Source organism: Simochromis diagramma, unplaced genomic scaffold (assembly GCF_900408965.1).
Source record: "Simochromis diagramma unplaced genomic scaffold, fSimDia1.1 OVJJ01000487.1, whole genome shotgun sequence".
Lineage (NCBI taxonomy): Eukaryota > Metazoa > Chordata > Actinopteri > Cichliformes > Cichlidae > Simochromis > Simochromis diagramma.
In genome coordinates, this window is record NW_024387305.1 from 6,774,668 (window position 1) to 6,796,735 (window position 22,068).

General features: G+C 39.4%; 1 protein-coding gene across 8 annotated transcripts in view; it reads right to left on the reverse strand.

Annotated features, from left to right (window-relative positions):
- The window catches only part of si:ch73-109d9.3 (zinc finger protein 880), a 51,672-nt gene that overhangs the window by 26,828 nt on the left and 2,776 nt on the right, over nt 1-22,068 (reverse strand). The window contains exons 1-5 of one of the 8 annotated variants that reach the window (XR_005692056.1): nt 16,900-17,933; nt 16,669-16,802; nt 16,336-16,438; nt 13,368-15,408; nt 553-9,048 (exon numbers count right to left, since the gene is read on the reverse strand). Coding sequence is in view for 2 of the 8 variants with exons in the window: in XM_040004652.1 (XP_039860586.1) it covers nt 14,207-15,408; nt 16,336-16,438; nt 16,669-16,802; nt 16,900-17,203 (1,743 nt within the window). In the remaining 6 variants the exon portion in view is untranslated. Of the gene's footprint in view, nt 1-552; nt 9,049-12,504; nt 15,409-16,335; nt 16,439-16,668; nt 16,803-16,899; nt 21,938-22,068 lie in introns of those variants that run through there. The other 7 variants (XR_005692061.1, XR_005692059.1, XM_040004653.1 and 4 more) reach the window with 7 other exon arrangements.

Here is a 22,068-nt window from a genome sequence, read left to right on the forward strand (position 1 = left end):
GTAATTCTATAATAGCAATCATTTTGGTGCTATTTTCCTAAATTGGACCGTATTGGGTAAATGCATGTGTTGGAACATAACATTTCAAAACAGTTTCAACAAATTGCAGCTCGACAAATCTAAATGATGGACAGCACCCTCGCTCTGCTTGCATAAATTAATACAGAGGTTTACGGCACTCACAAAAAAGACAAGCTCAGTCGAGCACACATACACATATTAAACATTTACACACTCAGTCCTGTGCATATATTCATAGACCTTGTCTCTGTCCCCCTGCCAACCAACACACACACACACACACGTGCACGCACGTGCACTAAATGTACAAGGAGCTGATGCTGATGAAGCAGTGGCAGCCTTTGGGCTGAGACAGATGATGGATGGATGGGAGTAGATGACTGTGTTGGGTGGCTGCTCGCTCCCTTTCTTTTTTCTCTGCCAGCCCTCCCCATAAAGTATCCCTCGCTTTGTCCCTCCTTACTTCTTGCTATACCCTCTCTCACTCTGTCCTTTCCTCCCTTCACACCTTCGTCCAAGTCTTTCTTTTTCCCTGCTGATGAGTGATGGATTGAGGATCTGTTCTGGCTCCGTGCTTCCTTCCTGACACTAAAGGTGTCAGCATCTCCACTGTTTGGTTCCTGTACAATTTATAAGACCATTGTTGGACAAGAGGATGAGGAAACCAGACATGTGCTGCAATGGACAAAGAAGGAGAGAGGGATAGAAAATCTAAGATAGATGAGGGAACAGACAGAAGAAGGGGAAGAAAGTAGTGGGGCAAGAGGAGGTTGCCACAGTGGGCTGAAATGTCACTGAGCAATGAGGAGGAAATTTGCCAAATGTCCATACAATTTATACCCAAGAATCTCCAAGTTAATGATCTCTAAAGCTGCAATTTATTTCAATTTTAACTTAAAAACTTTCATCATAAGTGTAAATCTAACCTTAGCAACATGGGAGACTTTATGTCGAACCACACTGATGCTGCGGTTGCTCCAGAAAGTGACAACCGATTAAACTGTGTGAGATGGTTATTAGGATTAGCACAAAGTGATTAAATGTTAATGATATAATGAATAATGGGCCCCCACTCATTCTCATTAGCAACCAGTTGATAACTGTATACAAGGCCACTGTGAGCTGTAGCAGAGAGGGAATGAAGGAAAGAGGAAGCATAATTAGAGAAGTGGGCGAAAAACTTGAGAAATAAGGGAAGGAGTGGAAGACGCTCGGCAAAGGGGTTGTAATAATACTACTTAGTTGTGATTTTTGGATTAGCAAACACTACGGACACTTTAATCCAAAGTCAAACAGGCCTGCCTCAGTATACTTCCTGACATTTAGTACAGACCCTGGAGCAGATTGTAGAACTATGCAGCTGCTCTGGGAGCACAAAATCATTTCCTGAAAATGCCCAGAAATCTGAGACACCACCGATAACAAAAGTAGTCTTCTCAAAAACAGGATTTTAATAGAGGGTTAGGTCCTGTTTCTTACAAGCATGCGCTATTTCTTGCGAATAACCCATTTATATATTTATTTCTTTATTCGTTTGGTTGTCCCGAGGAGCTGATTTATTCGATATAACCAGAGCACCCCCAAGTGGTGAGAAAATGGAACTGCTGACTGTCCAGAGGGATGAGCATCACTTCGGGGACCTGGCAGCAGAGCACAGGAGTAGATTAAGGGGGGAAATTATTTATAAATTTCCCTTCAATTATTTATTAAGCAATTCCTCGCAGTGTTTACTAAGGGGTTATTAAATATTATGCTGCTAAGCTACTCAAAAGACAGAATCGTCAGAGGACATCCCGGGATACTTTTAATTCCAGTGCTCAGAGAATTTAGAGCTTCTAAAACCAGCATTCAGAATGCAATTAAAATAGGGGCTGCTCTGTCAGTTTTCATACCATTTCACTTTTTCATCTCTCTCTTTCTTTATTTTTTCATTTTTGTTCAGCCAGAAAAACTTGCAGTCTCTAGCCAGACACCGTGTGTGTGTGTGTGTGTGTGTGTGTGTGTGTGTGTGTGTGTGTGTGTGTGTGTGTGTAGACACACGTGTGTATGTATGGCTGAGAGGTAATGGAATAACTGCAACTCAGCTAATCCGATCTGTCTCTCCTTCTCCATCTCCAGTCCCTGTCTTCCTCTCTCTCTCTATCACACTTGCTCAGTACACTGAGAGACAGACCCCTGTCTGCTCAATAGTTTGTCCAGATACTCGCTCCAGGCTTAGCCAGGAAGAGGTAATGTAGCCTTGGATTCTTTTTCCTTCTCGGCTTCCACAATAAGCCATCTAATAGACTTTGTTAAATGGGAAAGGGAGCAGGAGAGTAACTTTAACCACACAGTACAACATTACGGAGTCAAAATTATTCTGGCTGACATGTATAACACACATTCAGATACATGTCCACACAGATACACTGGTCAGTCCCACAGACACTTCCATTGTAAAATGAGATAAAATTTACAGAGAAATGGACACGTTCATTCCAGTATGCTTCTTAAGCCACTCTTCCTGCCTGTTTCCCCCCTTGTTATATCTGCTAAGTGCCCTCATGAGAAAACAAAAATTGTATATATCTGTCTGTGTGTGCGCGCCAGTTTGCTCTAGGTGGATCCCTTTACCAAGAGAGAAAAAGGGGGAAAACACAAAACCATAGCTATCATCACTCTCCACTCTCACCCACACTCTCAGCCTGTCTTGCTTCTCCTCCCTTGCTTTGCTTTGCTATCGTGTGTGTCTTACTCAGTGTGTGTGTGTTTGTGTGACCAGAGGGTAGAACACTTCAGAAAGCAGAAAAAAGACCAAAAAGTTGGAGAAGAAGAAGCATGAAGAAGCATCCAAAGAAGAAAAAGAGGAAGTGTCATCTGCTTGATAGTTCTGGGAATCAGAGCTGGAAACTAGATTAAAGAGTGTGCTTTTGTTTGTGTGGTACCGTGTCAATTTGCGTTGTTAAGATTTACTTTTTATGGCACATTTGCACACACAGCTCAATCAACACACCCCAGAAAAGACTCGCAGTGTCACAGTTTTCCATGGAGCAACACTGACCCCTGCTGAATGCAGCCTATTTTTTAAATACACCGCATCACTATTGGTATGACGCTCCTAATCGCAGCATTTCGTACCGAGCCTGTGAATACCTAGACTCGAGGAATAAGAAGGCTTTCAAGAACAAAGTAATGAATGTGGCTAGCAATAGTGATGTAAGGTAATGTAACAGACAGGCCTAATTGAGAAAAGCAGATGTGAGATGTCCAGTACAGAAATGAGTCCTTTGAAGGGAATTTCCTGCTGTTCTATCTGTACAATCAAGGATAACTGGATTGAGAGGTTTATCTTTTTCTTTGAAATGATTCATTTTGACTCTATCAATTAGATTGACTTTGAGAGCAAATGTAGAGAATTGGTAGGAAAAGACTTAATTTCCTGTATTTTCTCTCTAAACAGTTAAACCCCACATTAATTATGCTTGGTGTTATGGGTATAACTTTTAATCACTTCTCAGTTTTCTTCTAATGTAATAATTGTTCTGGAGCACGAGCTGATATATTTCTCACGACATTTTCAAATGGCAGTTTGGGGATTCAGCAGATGTTGGCTGATTGAGCCTCTAATGTCAGAGTGCTTTTGATTTCTGTCGGCAAGTGCGTGTGTCCAAGTCATTGAGTCAGACAGGTTTGCTAAAATACCAGTAAAACAGAGTTTTCTTTCACTGGTTTGTCAGGGGTTTTCTCCTGGATACTGTAGGATCTTTACGTCTTAGTATAAAGTCCCTCAACCCTTTGTAAATAAACCTGAACTGAACTGGGTGTGAATCGATGGAGCCAGTTTTAGTTAAAATTTTAAGAAAGGTTTTTAGCTTCACCACTGCACTTCACCAATTCCACCGATGCTCCGTTCTTGTGTTGTTTTGGGAAAATAATAACTGTAATAATTAACACTACAAGCAAGCATTTTGCCCATAACAAAACAGGGAAGCAGGTGCTTCTTTTCAGCCCTGAGTAACGCCTGGAGTCATCCTCTCAGGACTCCAATAACCTCCAGTAAAAAGATGAGGTAGAAAGCCACTTGAGAGTCAAACTCAAGGAAGAAAAATGCTTGACAATCACATGGCTGCTGCTAGTTAACTTTATTGCTCTGCGCACAAGGTAATAACTGAACGTGATTCAGATGGATGAATTCATCAGCTCATCTCTTCTTTCTTCTGCCGTGTCAGAATATATTTAAAAGGGTTTCTGTAAGAAAAATGACCTGAAACTTACCTGGCTGAAATTATACCTTTGCACAGAGCTCTAACATCTCGTTGAGCAGTATGTTGTATATTCAAACTGACTGAACCTTCAGAAAGTCTTGTACAAGAAGTATGTTTTTATAGAATTATTTCAAAGGTGAGTATTACGGTATACATTTCTACTTATTCCTTGACATATCTCAGTATCTAGTGGACAGAATGGTACAAAGCCATTCTTGGTTGTAAGATGCTGAATTTTTTTTTTTCTTTTGAGGTTTTGAGAGAAATGTTTCAATAATTGGAGTCTAGCTTGGCATTCAATCTGTCAAACACATTGAAGCCCCTCTAAGAATACATTATTATCACTTTTAATGTCCTCTGAATAGTTCCATTCATTATCAAATACCAGCAAAACTAATACAATTCCAGTGAATTTTGGCCAGTTTTTGTGTTTAGAGTTGAATAGAAAGCATAAGCATAGCAACATGCCTACTACGATGCGGAACCATTTATTTTCATTGAAGACAGATTTTAAACTATACATCTTTCATTTTTAGCATTAGTAATTGATCATTTTTACCATCAGTGGAAGTATTTTAAATCTTGTAATGTTGCATGTTTAGCATTGGAAGAAACAAAAGGCAAAATGGGAATCCTGCCCTTTTAACTGTAAATATGCTGAAATTCCCTATGTCACAAAAGTACCAGTTTCATCTTCTTGACAAGGACACAGAAAAAGTAGTTAAACATAGTTTAAAAAACTGCTGCAATGATGACAGTTGCAAATGAAGCCACTTTGCTTTGAGTGTGTGGGAGGATATGTGCCTACAGCTAAACAAGGGGAAATGACAAGTCAAAATGGCACTTTTTAAAGTCCTGGATCCTGCTATAGGCAGATTTTCAGATGCTACCAGAGTTATATTATGATTGGCTGTGGGTGGAGAAACGTGTGCAGGGGGAGCCGAGAAGGAAGGATGAGGGTCAAAGAGGTGAGAGCGAGAAAACACAGGAGGTGGGGAAGAGGGAGCTGTGCAGATGAGGACAAAGAGAAAACAAGAAAGATCAAGACATAGAATATAGCATGCGGATAACATGATGAGAAAAACAAATGAAAATGGACTTTAAAGGAATAGACACGGCCAATCTGTACCACGCTGGACGCCGATGAGTATTGACAAACATCGACAAACACTGTTTGAACAGAGAATGCTTTCAAAATCAACATTAGACAATTAACAGCGCTCCAGAGAAGACAAAGAAATCTTCAATGCCCAAATTACCAGGTATGGATTAATCAAACTGCAGAACAATCCAGTGTGATGGAGGAACTCTCTGGACTTCTCAAATGTGCAAATACTGTGAACATGACAACATGACAAAATGCATTAGCAAAAAGGAACAAAAGTCAGGAAAAAACTACATAATGGTGCCAAAATTGATCCATATCATCTCTCGCAGCATTTGCACAAACTGTACTGTGCTTAATGATCATCTGATTGACAACAGAGTGGAACATATTTTGTGTCCGAGCTCAGTTCATTCAGATTCAAAACTAAAATGTTCCAATGGAGGTCTGGTGCTGGATCGAGAGTATGTCTAAATATGTGACAATCAACAATCAACAGGCGATTACAGCTGCTCTATTATTATTTAGTAGTAGTAAAATGGTTGAAGTGCTTCCTCCTAAATTATCACACTGGTCACAAATATCACCTCTTCAACACCACCGAATCAAACCTCGCAAAGTGGCAGGCCTCAGCTGGTTGAACATGATTTGATTAGCTTTGCTAATATGAGCAGGTCCTGGATTTTTATAACAAATGCTGTCATGATCTTTGTTACCATACAATCTTTTAAGAAGCTGAAGCAGTTAAAACATCTTTTTGCAGAGTCACAATGGTGACCTAATACACCCTTACAGACTTGATAGCTTTGATTTGGAGTCATATTTCTGTCTTTGTTACAAATAAATGTCCATTTTATCCTGTTTTAACTTCTACTAATTCCTGCAAACAAATGTTAGCCAACATTTATTAGGACAGTTTGCAAAATTCCTAGTTTGTAATAATTATTTGGAGGCTAACCACTAAAACAAATCCCAACACTGTTAACAAAACGTTTTCCATTTTGTTTCAGGAATTTTCGATTTCCCAGGTCTGTTTGTTGATCTTTTGCCATTTCAGTATACAGTGGAGGAAACAATCGTTTCATATCCTGTTGAATTTGTAAGTTTGGTTTGCAGATATCTCACGAAGTATTTTGGTGCACAGAAAAGCTCTAAATCCTACGTTTCTTGGCTGCTGTTCACGTTGAAGCTTCACTTTAGTTTTGGGCTGATCCGCTACCTTTCTCATAACCATCTTCACGCTATGAAGCAAGATCTTGCGTGGAGCTCTTGATCGCAGGTGATTCACAATCATTTCTTCCATTTCTGAATAATCATACCAACAGCTGTCACCTCATCACGAAGCTTCTTGCTGATGTCTTGTAGCCCATTCTACGGATTGATTGTGATCTGTGTGTCACTTGGGCACACAGCAAATCTGTAGGAGCCAGAATTTTGCCTGGGTGGTCGGGGGATCAAATACTTCTTACACTCAATGAGATGAACAAATCAATTTGTAACTTTTAAATAATGTAATTTTTTCTGGATTTTTGGTTGTTATTCTGTCTCTCTACATTAAAATGAAACTGCTGTAAAAATGTATTCATAAGTGAACAAAGTCACAAATTCAGCAGGGTGTCACATAATTATTTCCCACAACGTATAGCGGCACAATAGTGTATATGGAACTGACAATAATGGTGGCCAAACACAGAGAGTTATGCAACAGCTAACTCTGGGACCTACCCATATCTACAACAGTTTATTAGATCGCTTCTAATATATTCAGGGACAAAATTGAAATTATTACTAAGAGAAAACACTCCAGGCTCTCTGATTCATTTCAGAGACCTTGTTAACAAGGATCTTGTTGACCCTGTGCTACTCTTGTCCATGCCAAAGGTTCTCTCCTGACAAATACATAATGAATGGACATGTAAGGTGCTTAATATTACAAATGTAGTACATTGTTAGTCTTTATATAAAAGGACTATTTAGGCTTTTGGATTTATTCTTGCATAGAAACAGATTTTTCTATTATTGTGACTGTCCACTGCAGGTGCACTTACACACACAGCAAGACAGGTTATGTGATTTCGGAAGCTTTTGCCAAACTTGAAGGACAAACAAGCATCACACTGTGAGGATGGCAGGGGAAAGAGTCAAGCACAGTTATTATTACACACACAAAGAGCGATGAAAGATGTGCATGCCTGTCCATTGGCAATGACAGTGTGAACCCCACCAGTATGCACGATTCTCCATCCCTTTCTCTCTCTCTGCACACAGGTGTAGAGAGAAACAGACAAATAGAAATAAATTCCTTTTTCATAAATAACTCCCAATGTCAAGTGGCTGCTCTCATTGCTATTCACTGAGTATCAAAGAGAAATGCTTATTTGTGTCCGGTAACAGTAATCACAGTGTGTTTTATCTTACCACCAGGAGTTCTCCTGAATGTCGAAGCTCCTCAGAGCAACAGTTATTTGTCAATGAAGAGAATACTTCATCTAAAATGCAGTGAATGCTTCTTATTCGGGAACATGAAAACAAGTTCTTGAAAAAGGATCTTCTTTCAAGGATGCTTTTATGTATGCCAATCAACCACAACATAGAAACCACTGAAAGCAGAAGTGAATAATAACATTGATCAATTTCTTACAATAAAATGCTCGTCATTCATTTGGATGTTATTCTGTCCAGTACCGCCCACACTGTTGCAGATCAGCAGTGTAGCAATGGCACTTCCCAAAGGCAGTGGCCTCCCCAGCAGGGCGAGGCGCTACATGAAACTACTACAACTGATCCAAACTGCCAAGATCTCAATCTGACTGCACATGCATTGGATGCTTGGTGAAAAACACGATCCGCAAAGGACCTACCCCGTAACCCACTGTGCCCATAGGATTTGTTGCCAATGTTCCAGTGCCAGACTCCACAGTACATCAGTCAGTCAGAGCTATGTCGATGGCATAAGGAAGACTTACACAATATTAGGCAGGTAGTTACATAAAAATAAATGTAAAAAGTGAGAGGGCTTTTTTAATCACCGATTAAAGCTAAACACTCATGTTAGCATTCTAAAATACTTGCAGTAACAATATCATTATGCTGATGCTTTTTCCACCGGTCTTTGTCACTGTGCAGCAGGCTAGCATGTAAACATTAACAGCCCCTAAACACAAAGCACAGACTAGGCTGATTGGAAAGATTCTTCTAAAAACAAAACAAAAAAAAACAAAACTGAAGAGAATTAAATTTTGACCTGACAATTCACATGTTATTGCATCGTTATAGAAAAGCCCACCTGCAGAGCAAAACAAGGCTTTCCTCTGCAGCCTGACAGTTATTTCAGATTTGTTTAGCAAAAATGCTGGATAGCTGTTAAATTGGATGCACTAACAAGCCACTTGGTTTGCTCACGAGCACAGAGTACGGAAAATAGTGCACACAGCTCCCCTAGTCCTGTTATAAAATGCCATCTCACATCAATCCTCCCCTTCCGCAGCAAGACAGGTTGTCAGTGTGTTGATCTTTTAAACTGACTTCGATTAGATTTATGCCATTTAATCTTATTGAAAATATTACCGCCTTTTCACTACAGCTCCAGAACTAGCTAATATTTGCTAATTAGCACTCACCATTGATTGGACAGTGAAGAGTTTTGCGTCATTCACCTCTCACGGCAGCTTTATTGGCCTATCCAAATCAAAAATAGAGATAGGAAACCAATGGTTAACATCATAGTGGCTACATCCATCTTTCATATGCAGTCTATGATTGCACCAAGCATCAGTGTAACCCCCTACTCAATAAAGCAATTGCCAAAGCAATTCATTTGAGCCCACAAATGGAGGCCTTGAAAAGAAAAGGTCAGGAGTTCATAAAAGACACGGGGATTGATCTTTAGAGAAAAAAATCTATATAAATGTTGGTAAGGCAATGGTTGTAAGGTAGGTGTTGAAATAGGAAAGAAATAAAAGAGAGTGATGCGTTGTGCAAGCATTTCTCAATTGACTGAACATCATATCTAAAAGATTCAAGTCCGGTTTTCTATCAGATTTGAGTCTCTATGGAAACTTTCAAGATCTTCCCTTGAGTATTCTCTAAATGTTTGTGAATACAATCCAAGTTCATATTATATTAGGTAAAAAAGAAAAAAAAAAGTAGTCCCAACACCATAGCTGTACTTATTCATTCATATGAAATAAAATTAAAGAAGGGAAGCTCAAGGTCTTCAACTCCCATCTTAATAGCTTCAGTGGTCTTACAACAATGAATGTTAAGACATTAAGGCAGGGTGTGTGAAGTAGGTTGAGACATTTTAGAGAAGCAGGTGGAAAAAAAGAAATAGAGAGTAAAGAGAGAAGAAATTAATAATGGATGTTACTCGTTTTAGTGTGACAGATTTAATAAATGGTCATCAAAATGTTATAACTAAAAGATTAAGCTCCTTTCTGAATATTTTCATAATGAAGACAGGCTGAGCATGCTGAAAGTATTCTCTAAATGTTTCTGAATACAGAGCCTGCTCACACCACCTTAGTAGAAATAAGCTAAAGTAGTGCCGTGTTCATAGTTGCACTTACTCTTTAATACACAAAGAATAAGGTCTCAAGGTGTTAAACTTACTTCTAAATAGTTTTAGTGAGCATACAGGGAAGAATAAACAGAGAATAAAGGTTGGAATGAAAAACACATCATACTGCTTTTATGAAATATGAAGGTGTGATGAATAAGGCACACTAGCCTTGCAACATGACATAAATCTTCCACAGTGCGCTCCTTGGCCTGGAAAGTACTGAATATAATATTGAAATGGTTTGACACAGCAGAGAAAAGTGCTTTTTTCCTTTTATTGTATAGCCATCACTTCAGCTATGAAGACAAATTATTAGGTCCAGTCAAGCACTTCTACTGTTATTGTAACTGGGTACGAGGGGGTGACGGTTCTTTGAATATTAGGAATTTTACATGTCTTCTTTATGGTGCATTCTTTCAGCATCCTTTCTTGTCAGATTCTTTCAGATTCCTTTGTCTCTCTCCCAGCGTTGGGAAGTGTTAACAGGCTCAAGGTAATGAAAGGCAGTAGCTAAAAAACACTTGACAATGCTGAATTGCAGGTTACAATTAGAAACATATTAAAAACAGTGGGAGATGGAAAGGCAAGGCCAATATGAGTCTTGATTGTGAAGGAATATACTACAGGCTTCTGTGTATTTAAGCTTAAATAAAGGGCTGTCACAATAAAGTGTCATTTACTGTGGAGGAAGAATAGCTTTTCTGGAAGAGTATGAAAGGCTTCTTGCCCTATTGATTTTGTGTGATGTAGTATTTTGCTATAACCTACATCTGGTTCACTTATTTGACTATTATGCCCTTTTCTTGAACAACTCAACAATAGCAGGTGACTACATTTTTTGACAAGTCCTCCAACTTAAACATGGCAATATACAGTTTGTTTATGCTCTCCAGTTATCATTTGTCCAAACATGTCTTAAAAGATTCACTGGGCGATTATTTCTTTGGTTCTTGAAAGCCACGAAAGGATCAGATCAGCCAAAGAGTCACAGACGAAAGGAGACATGGTGATGTGGTAATAACAAATGCAAGGACTTACAGCTTACACCAAAAAAAAAAAAATAAATTTTAGGTGTTTTATACTACAGGTGAACTCACACAGCAAGAAAAACTAGGAAAAAAACATTTGCAGGCCAGGGCAAGAGAAAACATTACACAAAGGTTTAAGGATATCTTATTATTTAGACCAAAGATACCAGAAACCAAGGCCATTAAAACAAAAATGTAAAATACCAAAATATTGTGCATACAGATGTGCTTGATTTTTCTATTATGCTACAGTCACACTAGGAAAAACAGTGACTGGAGACAGCAGCCCAATGAAAATATTTGCCACGGGCCCTGGTCTGTGACCACTCACAGTCTGCTGTCTATCACCAGGTGACCTGCGCAGTCACATTGAGATTGAAAGTGGTTGTTCACAGGTGGAGAGTGTTGCACACTCAGCCTTTAAAGAACCAGCTGGTTGTCACACAACTTGCAATTGTTTGCAAAGTGCAAAGAATTTCAATAAAATCCACAGTCCATCCCTGATTTTTTCTAGTTGCCATCAGTCTCTGTCCTATTTTTGCTCTAGTTTGACTGAGCTATTGATTAGTAAAAATATAAAGAAATTATTATTACTCTGCTTTTAAGAAGAGGAAGGTGACAAAATTAAAAGAAACAGCAGCACAGTAGCAGTGATGACTTTATTTCCAGTAGATCAACTTACTGCAGGCCTCGTTGTATGATTTCTTTATTTTGTTTTAAGCATTTAAAGTCAGAGGCAGAGAGCCCACATTTTTCCTTTTATACCCACCATTACAGGCCTTTGTGGGGGCGATTACAAATGTTCTATTTCTAACTACTGGACAAACAAAAATGTATTTCATGCTTGAATAAATGAAACTCTACTTAACAAAATTGGTTTAAAAATGCCCGTATTATAATTCTTGTCTTGGCTCAGAACAAAATCTCTGTGGAGGGTTGCCAAAAATTTCCTCCTCTCTTAGAGTATGTTTTCTTTTTTAAGCCAAATCAAGCTTAACAGCATCCCAGCTTGAAGTGGCTTTCTGATGTCACCAAAGAAAAAGTCAGAAAGACCAACCTGCACACAAAAAAAAACCAGCTTCCTATTCTTCATAAGGCTACCAACTTAGTGAGGCTTATGATTCCCTGACAGGCCAGAAAGAGTCTCAGAAGAAAGGGAAACGTGTTCAAATGCAAAAGAGAGCAGGAAAGGGAAAATGAAAGTATAATTGTGGTTTGGTCTTTTTTGTATTTGCTTTTTTTTTAACCAAATAAACATCTTCAGAAAAACCGCTTCAGCGATGGAATTAAAACAAAACGATGACTCATACAAGAGTGTTTGAAATGCACAGGCAGAAGGTAAATGTTTGCGCGATGCATACAGCAATGTTTAGGTATACTGAGCACCGCACACATTAAACAGACTAGTTTCACAATCCCCCACAAACAACAAGCACTATCTATTATGCTCACTGCAGATTCAGCTAAGTAGGTATTTCTTAATTACACCTCACAGATAACTTCTCTTGTTATTGGGTTCAAACATCAAAAAGGAAAGATACCATCTGTAGACAGAAGCACTGCTTTAATCCACATTTTCTCTCTCCACACACACGCATACATGTACACAGGGAGAAAGAGATCAGCCTCTGCTAGCTTTTTCCTCACCTTGAAAATAAGATTAAAATGTTATCGGTTGTACCACCTGCACAGTGCTGCTCTGACTTCACAGATACAACACATCAAGCCTAATCCTGAGTGTAAGATATGTAACACACACAGGTCTGGGCACACAGATCAGCTAAAACGGTGCTTACAGACACTTGTTACCACGGATTGTTACTCTAATGGAGGGGTTTTCTTTGAGAGCACCTCTATATTACATTATTACATTAGAAGCAAGACAAGAGGGTACGAAATCCTCAAAAAAAAAAATCTCTGCCCAGGTCCTCGTTGCCACAATAAGTTTGGTGAAAGGATGACACCAAGTGTTCAATTAAGATACTGCAATATTGTTTAAAACCTTAATATCAGGGTTATTTTAAGGCTTTTTTTAAACTTAAACAGATACGATTAATGAATATTTAAATATGAATGTAATCATCACTTATGATACATCATTTTTCAAAAGAAGCACTTTTCAAGACATTGGTAAAGAAGTCTTTGCATCTTGAAATATCAGATCATCGATCATTGTACAATTTTAAAACTAAAAAAGGATGCATCTACATTAAAACTGTTTCGTTACCGGAGGGAGGGTTCTTAGATCAAATGATTTGGGCCTATATTTATTAACAAGTTTTAAAGAACAACTTGGAACCATTTATCAACTTACTCTGCAGGCAGTAAACTCTTGTATTAAAAATTATCTGCTAAAAATTAATTAAATGGATGTTCTTCTAGATTATGGCAATCGCGACTTTTCTTACTTTATGATGTAATCAATAGGGCAGCGCTGTTAACACATTCCCTCAACATGAAAGATCCCCGGTACAAGACTGGGAGGAGGCACAAATCCCCGAGAGCAGGCACAAATCCCTGGGAGGGTTGCATCAGGAAGAGCATCCAGCTTAAAACTCGGTGCCAAATCAAATATGTGGCTCCATCTGCTGCAGCAGCTCCTTACAAATAAGAGAGCAGTCATAAGCTTTTTCTTTATGATGTAATTTTCCTCATTAAAAACAAAATCTAAGCACTGATCAATAAACATAAATTTTTTTAATGCAAAGTTGGCATAACGAGAGGTATAGCAAGAAAAGTTGCTGTTGCAGACATTAACTACTGCACCTTAACCAATTTTAGTGTCCTGTGGATATCTGTTTAAATTTGTAGTATTTTGCAAAGTATTTTTAGAGCTAGGCTTACCAGTTTGAATAAATGTTACAGCTGATAAATGTAGGCTCTGATCCATGGCTGACAAGTGCTTGTGTGCTCACAGGCACATTGCAGTTGACACAACACAATAATATGCATATTCACAGTCTTTTACTGACCAAATGTATGAACTGCCCTATCTTTGCACACGGTAAACGACAACACATTCTTGTTTTTCATCCTTTAGTAACATTAAAACATTTTTATATGTTATTAGATTAACCTTTCTGGAATGCACAGTATTATTCAGGACAATCACTTTAAAAGATAAATATACAAAAAGAAGGCCTGCAAAGCCTCACACAGACTGTATTGCAACACAACATAGCTCTGTAGCATCTTAAAGAAATACACATATTTAAGTTGTCCTTTCATGATGTATGTTGGATCTCTATCAACATGCATCAAGGTGGATCCTCTGGTGGCGTTTGAGATTACATTTCTGGGTAAAGCGTTTGCCACAGGCCAAGCAGCAGTATGGTCTCTCTCCAGTGTGGACGCGACGGTGTGCTTTAAGGTTGCTCAGCTTGGTGAAACTCCGGCCACAGAGCGAACAGCAGAAAGGCCGCTCACCTGTGTGAGTCTGCAGGTGGGCCTTCAAGTTACTGGGGTGGGGGAAGCACTTCCCACACTGCCCACAGCGTAGGAGATGCCTTGGAGCGGCGTGAGACTGAGAGTCTGGATGGGTACCAGGACTGACGTGGTGAGAGTTTGCAGGATGGTGCTGGGACCTGTTGCTGACCCAGGAGTCTCCAGTTCGGTTAAGGGTTGATGTCTGTTTGTCACCCAGGTGAACTCGCTGGATTGAGGATACAGCAGGAGATGCTTTGGATGTGGAGGGAATTCTTTGAAGGTTATTTAAGTTTACAACTTGAGAGGGAGCTATAGACAGTGCCGCAGCGGTACTGTTCGAGAGAGTGTGAGACGGCTTTTTCATCGGTCGGTGGAGATGCTGTAAAGCGGCTTGCAATCTGAAACCTGAACCGGCTTTGGAATGTAGCTTCATAACCTCTTGCACAGCAGCTTTTTGAGAAATGTGGTTTAGTCTGTGTGCTTCTGAACTCACCTTGTGCTGCTTTACTGAACATGAAAAAGAGGACATACCTGAGTTTGTTATTTTCTTTTCTATATGCTCACCTTCCTCACATCCATCAGAATCAAGAATGACTTCCTTCTTGACAGTCAGGCCTAAAACATCACTGTTTTTTAGTCTTGCCTTAGGGGACCCTGAGGATGAAATTTTATCTCTGCCTGGGGTAACCTGAATGTCCGCTCTGACAGAATCAGACAGCTCATGTTCTGCTTTAGTTTTGACTGGATCACGTTCCGTTTCAGCTCCAAGTCTGGGATTCTGCAACAACTCAGCGCCTGTGACAGTCAAGCCAGCCCAACTGGTATCTATTTCCAAAGATGAAACACGCGGTCGATCTGTAGACAGGTGTTTTTCCTGCCTGTCTTCAGGAAAGCCATAACCCGAAGCTATCTGTGGGTCTTTCTTCATGACATTTCTCAATAATTCCTCACTGTTTTCTTCAGTCTGTTTGGGTTGTACCTGAACTGTTCCACTCTCGTTGTCTGATCCAGGTCCCTCTTCATCTAGAAAATAAGGATTTTTCTTTTAAATTAAGGAAATAAAAATAAATTAATTAAAAAAATGCAACAATGTTATTGTTTCTTTCGGGCCTGAATTCCTTTTAGGTGCACTGAGGTAAAGTGGACAACAAAAATTCTATCTTCATTTTGGACATAGGGACCAGTCACTTTAATGTCATCTGCTAAATTTGAAAAGCCATTTTATTCTAATTTACTTTACTGAATTTATTATACTAACGTGTTGTATTATACCCTACTATTTGCATTATATTCTATTGTACTTTATTAAGATTTTTACCTTATATTGGCTACTTTGTTTTATCATATTAGGCTTATTGAAGAAAAAAACCTAATCTTTTGTGTTCTAGGTTGTTTTTAATGTTTTGCATGCTGTAATAAAGGAATTTCCCAACTTTTCAGATGTTTAAAGTCTATTTGAGCGTATGTTAGCATGCACATCATTGTAGGTACCATTAATGCTGGAGAAACACCAACTGCAATCCAGGCGACACCTTTCTGGGAAAATGTCTTGCTTAATTCAACATTCTTCATGTAAAAGAGTCTGAATGTTAAAGTGGCCTACCTGCAACACAAACCTGTCATGTACTGGGGTGGGGAGTTTGAAATTGCCTAGTGGTCACTGTTTGTCTGGCAATTAATTTTCCCCAGGAGCCACAGAGATAAAAAAAAAATTATATTTATTTATTAATGTTGAGCAGAACTGAGTTGAGGTTAACAAGTCAAGCTCTCCTAAAGCAAAGAATAAATTATAAAACAATGTGTCAACCATAACACCTGCTTGAGGGGATAGGGAGCTATATCACGGCACACGGTAGGGTCGAGAGGGTATGTGTTTGTGCAATAAATAATGCTTAATGTTCCTTTACTATGGACAGACTGAAAGAAAGATAAGATCCTAACAATACGTACCACTACAGTTCCACCCTCCCATATGCACAGAGGAGCAAGATGGCTGACTAACTTCTTCCTCCTTCGTAGCAACAGCTGATCTCACACCCTTTTCTTCTGCTGCCTGAAGACATACAGTGCATGAAATACTGTGAATATCTACTGGTTCCATTTCACCAATTTTTAGAGCCATTATCGATACTGTTGTTTTTTTATACAACATTACAGCTCTTATAGCACTTGAAATGTGTCCAGAAGCACCCAATAAAATACAGATACATAAAGAAGATGATGATGATTATTTAATGTCAGTACAACATAACTTTGCTCTGGTAGTCATTTAATCTGGCTCACCTCTGGCTCCCTTTCAGGGCTCTGTGCAGCTGTAGCACTGTCTGCCTCTGGTAGCGACTCTGATGTGTCTTCTAGTCTGCAGCTTGCTGTCCATCTTTCAAAAGAGTCACTCTCTGTCTTCACACTAACTTGTTCTTTAAAAAAAAAAAAAACAGAAACACAACAGTGTTTACAATATTTAGGGCATCCCATGACCTATATAAAATTCATTTTACATCTGTTTCTTCTTACCTTCCTGATGGTTTTTAGGCCTTTTTTCTGCAGTGTCAGTGGACAGTTCCACACCATGCCTTGCACAGTGCACGCCCCTTCCAGTCTTTCCTCCTTCTTTCCCTGCTTGATCCTTGAATTTGCTCTCAATCCACTGCAGCTGCATCCTCAGGGACTCTATCTCCTGGCTCCTGCGCTTCACCTCCACCAAAAACACATCTTCCACCAACCTGGTCACCTCAAACATGGCTGTCTTCACTACAGCCTCCATCACATCTGAAAGCTGGGTCTGAAAGGTGACTATGAGGGTGTCCAGGTCCGACATGGTGCACTCTATCAGCCTCCCTTGTCTATTAGCTGTTACTCACGGGGCTTATGTGCTTTAGTGAATGAATGCAAAGGAGAATGACGTTTGATGTTTTATTAAATGGTGTATTGTGAAAATCCTGCTACATGTTGTAAGCTGAAGGCCATAACCGCAGAGTAATTTCTATTCAACAATACACCAATTTTCCGCTGTCGGTATTCCTCGTGAGGAGGGATAAGCTTTTATTAATAACATTATTAATGGTAAAAAGCAGCCTAACGCGATGTTTACTGATATGAGACGTCGATTTGAACTGTCAGCTAGCCAGCTAATATTTAGCTGTAGCATTCGTGTGATATCGTGTCCGGTACGAGTGCTACAGACACTTGTAAACGGGAGTGAAATCTTAATTGTCGAGATGTTTCACGCGTGGGTTTTTGCTTTCGATTGTAACAGCTGTTTAGATAAAGGAATTAAATTGCGTTGAACGGAGCTAGCTACTCATCACTCGCCTGTGGTCCTTGTTTTTGCTCGTGGCGTCACGCACAACGCAGTACGGTGGCCTCGCCTGGAGACGAGTAAAAAACGAAACGCGTTTTACTAAAGTGAAACCATCAGGCTGCACCTGGCAGTCAGTTTTAACTTGTAATCGTTTTGCGGACATTTTTTTTTTCATATTTTCTTTCCGGCCGACTGGACAGCGTTTGAAAATGTGAAGAAGAGTGTAAATTTTGGACTTTTCATACTACATGAATGTAATTAAGTATTATTTAATTAAATGACAGAAAATCTCCATTTTTTTACTGTCTACTACAGAATTTATGGGCAGTTAGAACTAACAGAACTTATTCTTTTGCACATTATTTCTTTCTTTTACTAAAAAACTATTAGTTTTGTCATAGTTTTTCTATCATGTAGAAAAACTAAGTTTTCTTCCACTTTTTTTTTTTTTGTATCTTGAGAATTAAATATGTAGCTAAACTTCTTTACACAAACAGAAGAGGCAGTGGTTTTTCCCACTTGCCTGCTTTAGGCCTTTCCCTGAGTCCAGACCTTAAATTAAATCCACTTCACTGGGTTTACAGTTCTGTCTCATATCCCCACAACAAACCTTTGAGCCTCAGAAAATTAACTTCCAGCATTCTTGTGAGGATAATATGCACCAATTTTTACCACCTTGTGGTGGAAATGTCTTTAAGGAAAATGCTAGTGTACATAATACTAATAATAATATTACTTCTTTTAACAGCAAAATAAAAACATTAGGTAAACAAATGAAATCGTAACTATAAAATGAATCAAAGTAATTTGATTGTATTCTTTCTATTCCTTTAAAAAAAATATTTAAATGTATCAGGCCCTAGATTTCATTAGGCAATAAACAGGCAACATGACTTTTAAACTATAAAAACAGTGCCTCTGAATTTGTTTTGAGAATACAGGCTCCTAATAGACATGGGACCAAGACTATTCAGCTGCTGTCTAGATCACAGTGCTGTTTGGTGTGTGTGGTAGGGATGGTTACATTTACCATAAAAGATTCATCAGTTGTATGAATTCATATTTCATGAGCAAACAAAACTGACTGTTGAAGAAAAAAAAGCCCCTGTTAAAAAAGTATTATTCTGATATCTCTGCTTCTTTTATGCGCTTCATGAAGGCAACAAATGTGTGTATTTTAAATATTGGGCAGAACATCTTCTTTGAGTCTGTATCTATCAGCTGTCAATTGTTTTATTTGTATGGCTCTTTATTATATACAAACATTTACAAAAAAATCTTATTTTGTCATACAGGATTCTCTTTAGTAGCTAACTTTAGACAAAAGTTAAAAAACACACACACTTGTTGCATCTTGTGTTTTTCCTGAGTCAACCTTTTCTCTTTACTCTTGTAAATCTAGAAGCTCTTATTGACTTTTCCAATCAATACCAGATCTTACAACATCAAATAAAGCATTTGAAGAAGCTGAGGTCAGACTTATGCTAGGCTCAGTCTACAAACTACAGATGTTTATATAATTTCTTGTTCCACACAGATGGTGAATTGACCAAGAAACACAACAAAGTACACAGATATCCATCCATCTCTTCGACTTAGCCTTTCCTGGGTCAAGCGGGGGGGGCCCTATCCCAGCTGTCTAAAGGCAAGAGGCAGGGTACACCCTGGACAGGTCGCCAGTCTGTCGCAGGGCTAGCACATAGACCAGTGGTTCTCAAAGTGTGTGGCAGGTGGGGCACAAGTTACCTGGCAGAAAAGTTATGTGGAACTAATGATTAACATCGGGATCACTTTTATGGCGGTACAAAGAAATTCGCGGCAGTTACATAAATAATATGCACATCCGCTGAAAAGCTGCAGCCGTTTGTGTAAGTTGATAGTCGCAATAAAGAAGTGTACTGAAAACTGCGAATATGTGGTCGGGTCAAACCCAGAATTGGGGCACAAAAGACCTGACCGCGTTTGCACTTTTCAGTACACTTCTTTATTGTGGCTGTCAACTTACACATGCAGCTGCAGCTTTTCAGCTACAGCCTACACACATCAACAACAACAGGACCTAGTTCAAGCCGGCGAGACGTGATTGGGGATGCCGCTCAGGTGCGTCCGCCTCCCCCACAGACCATGCCCCACCACAGCTCTGCAGTCAAAAACAGGCTCACTGCAGCCACTAAGTGAATAGTACTAAACTCGCACTAAATTATATATACCCTTCATTTCTGTTCACAAGTTTCTGGATTTGTTTGTTTTTTTAATAAAAAGTATTTTAAGACTAAGACTGAACTGTATTTTTCCATGTTTGGCAATGTTCAAATTCTGTTTAACTGGTTGCTTTTTTGAAGAAGTGTTGCAGAGTAATGAAGTAGTGTAGTGACAAAAGTTACAAATAGTTGTTTGAAATGAAAGTTGTTTGTTTAAAGCAAAAATTACTGAAGGATTCATTGTGCAGCTAGGCTTTTCTTTCTTTCTTGTGTTTAGAGGGGGCGTGTCATGTGGGGAATGATGTAAAATGTTTGAGAACCACTGACATAGACAGCCATTCTGACTCACATTCACGCCATGGGCAATTTAAAGTTTCCAATTAACCTATCTCCACTATCTGCCTGCCTTTGGACTATGGAAGGAAGCTAGAGTAGAACCCACGCAAACACATGCAAACTCCACACAGAAAGACCCCTGCTGATGGTGGAATTGAACTAAGTACCTTCTTGCTGGGAGGCAACAGTGAAAATCAAAACATTATTCCATTACTACCTGGGTGATGTCATGAGGAAGTATGTGCCAAGAACTAACTTCAGGAAACAAGAATATAAACAGACGATGGCATCTAAAGCCAGTTTTATTTTCAATCAGCTGAGTAATCACAAAGATATTGTTGGTCAAGTTTTTCAGTTATACTCCAAGGCAGTATATTTTTAATGAGTATAAAATATGCAGCAGTAACTGATTACAAATGAGACTTATTTAACTGAATGTGATAGACCTTATCTATCCATCACAGGCTCATTAATATAAATATTCACTTAAACCTTCAGATAGCACAAATAATATTAAATAATTTGATACTTCTTCTCCCAAGGAATTATAGATCTGTCATGTGCTTGCGTTGATGGGATTTCAGATGATCCAGGCGTTTGAAGCTGAGACCGCAAACAGTGCAGCAGTATGGTCTTTCCCCTGTGTGGGTACGCTGGTGAACCTTCAATATATCTGCTCTTGTGAAGCTCTTGTCACACATGGTGCACCGATGAGGTTTTTCCTGTGTGTGAATTCTCTGGTGCAACTTAAGATTCCATAGACGGCTGAACTTATTCCCACATACTGTGCAGCAATATGGTTTGTCCCCTACTTGACCACATTTGTGTGCCTTTAGGTCAGAAAATGAAGGAAAACCTTTACCACAATGGCTGCAGAGGTGAACCCCTTGCCCTAAATGAGTCCTTTGGTGGACTTTAAGGTTACAAGCTTGAGTAAAGGTCTTTCCACACTGGTTGCAGGAGTATGGGGGCCCTTGTCCAGTGCCTTTGTGTGTGTGTTTGTGAGCCTTGAGGGAAGCAGAATCCGGGAAGGACATGGAGCACTGGTTACAAGTGTATCTCCTTGCTCCTCTCACTGTTGCCTGATGTTGCATCTGTTGTCCCACGTTTAAGGTATCGCTGTACGTAGCTGAAGGCTCATACATATCCTCAGTGCTGTCTAGAGAAGGGCCAAAGCGAATACCCTGGCCGCGGAAGCTGAATCTACTACCTGAATCACTGGACACATGTTCAGGGTACAAGACATTTGTGTCCTGCAGATACCCCTCCTCATTAATTAGTAAACAGCTGAACTCCCCACTTACATCAATGTTAGTCCTAGAGGGGGAACCTGAGGGTGAACCTTCCTGATCCTTTCTATTCCGCTGAGTGCCTGTTTGGTAAGCTTGATGATCAGCTCCTTCTGGTGCTTCCACATCCTCATCATAATGGCCCACATAACTCAGATCTTTGCCCAGGTGCGATGGTGAATGTATCCCATCAAAATTACCCATGTCTATCATTCCAGTGTCTCCATATCCAGACTTGTCAATGCCATCTAAGTCTTCCATGCCGTACCTGTTTGGGAACAGAGGTTCAGTCGGTTCACCCGAGTGTCCATCATTGTTTGATTCTGCTCTCTGCTCAAATCCAGTTTCCCAATTTACTTGGCACTTTGGGATCTTTTGGTCATTAAAACATTTACTGGGTCCTGGAAGAGCTGACTCATCTGCTTCTGAAACACGAGTAGTGAGAAAAAGTTAAAATAGCCTCACTGCATTCAATATACACCATACATTGTTGTCTCTATTTGTACAGCACTTGAAAAATTAACGAGAAATTAATTTGTTAAATTTTCTGCATGTA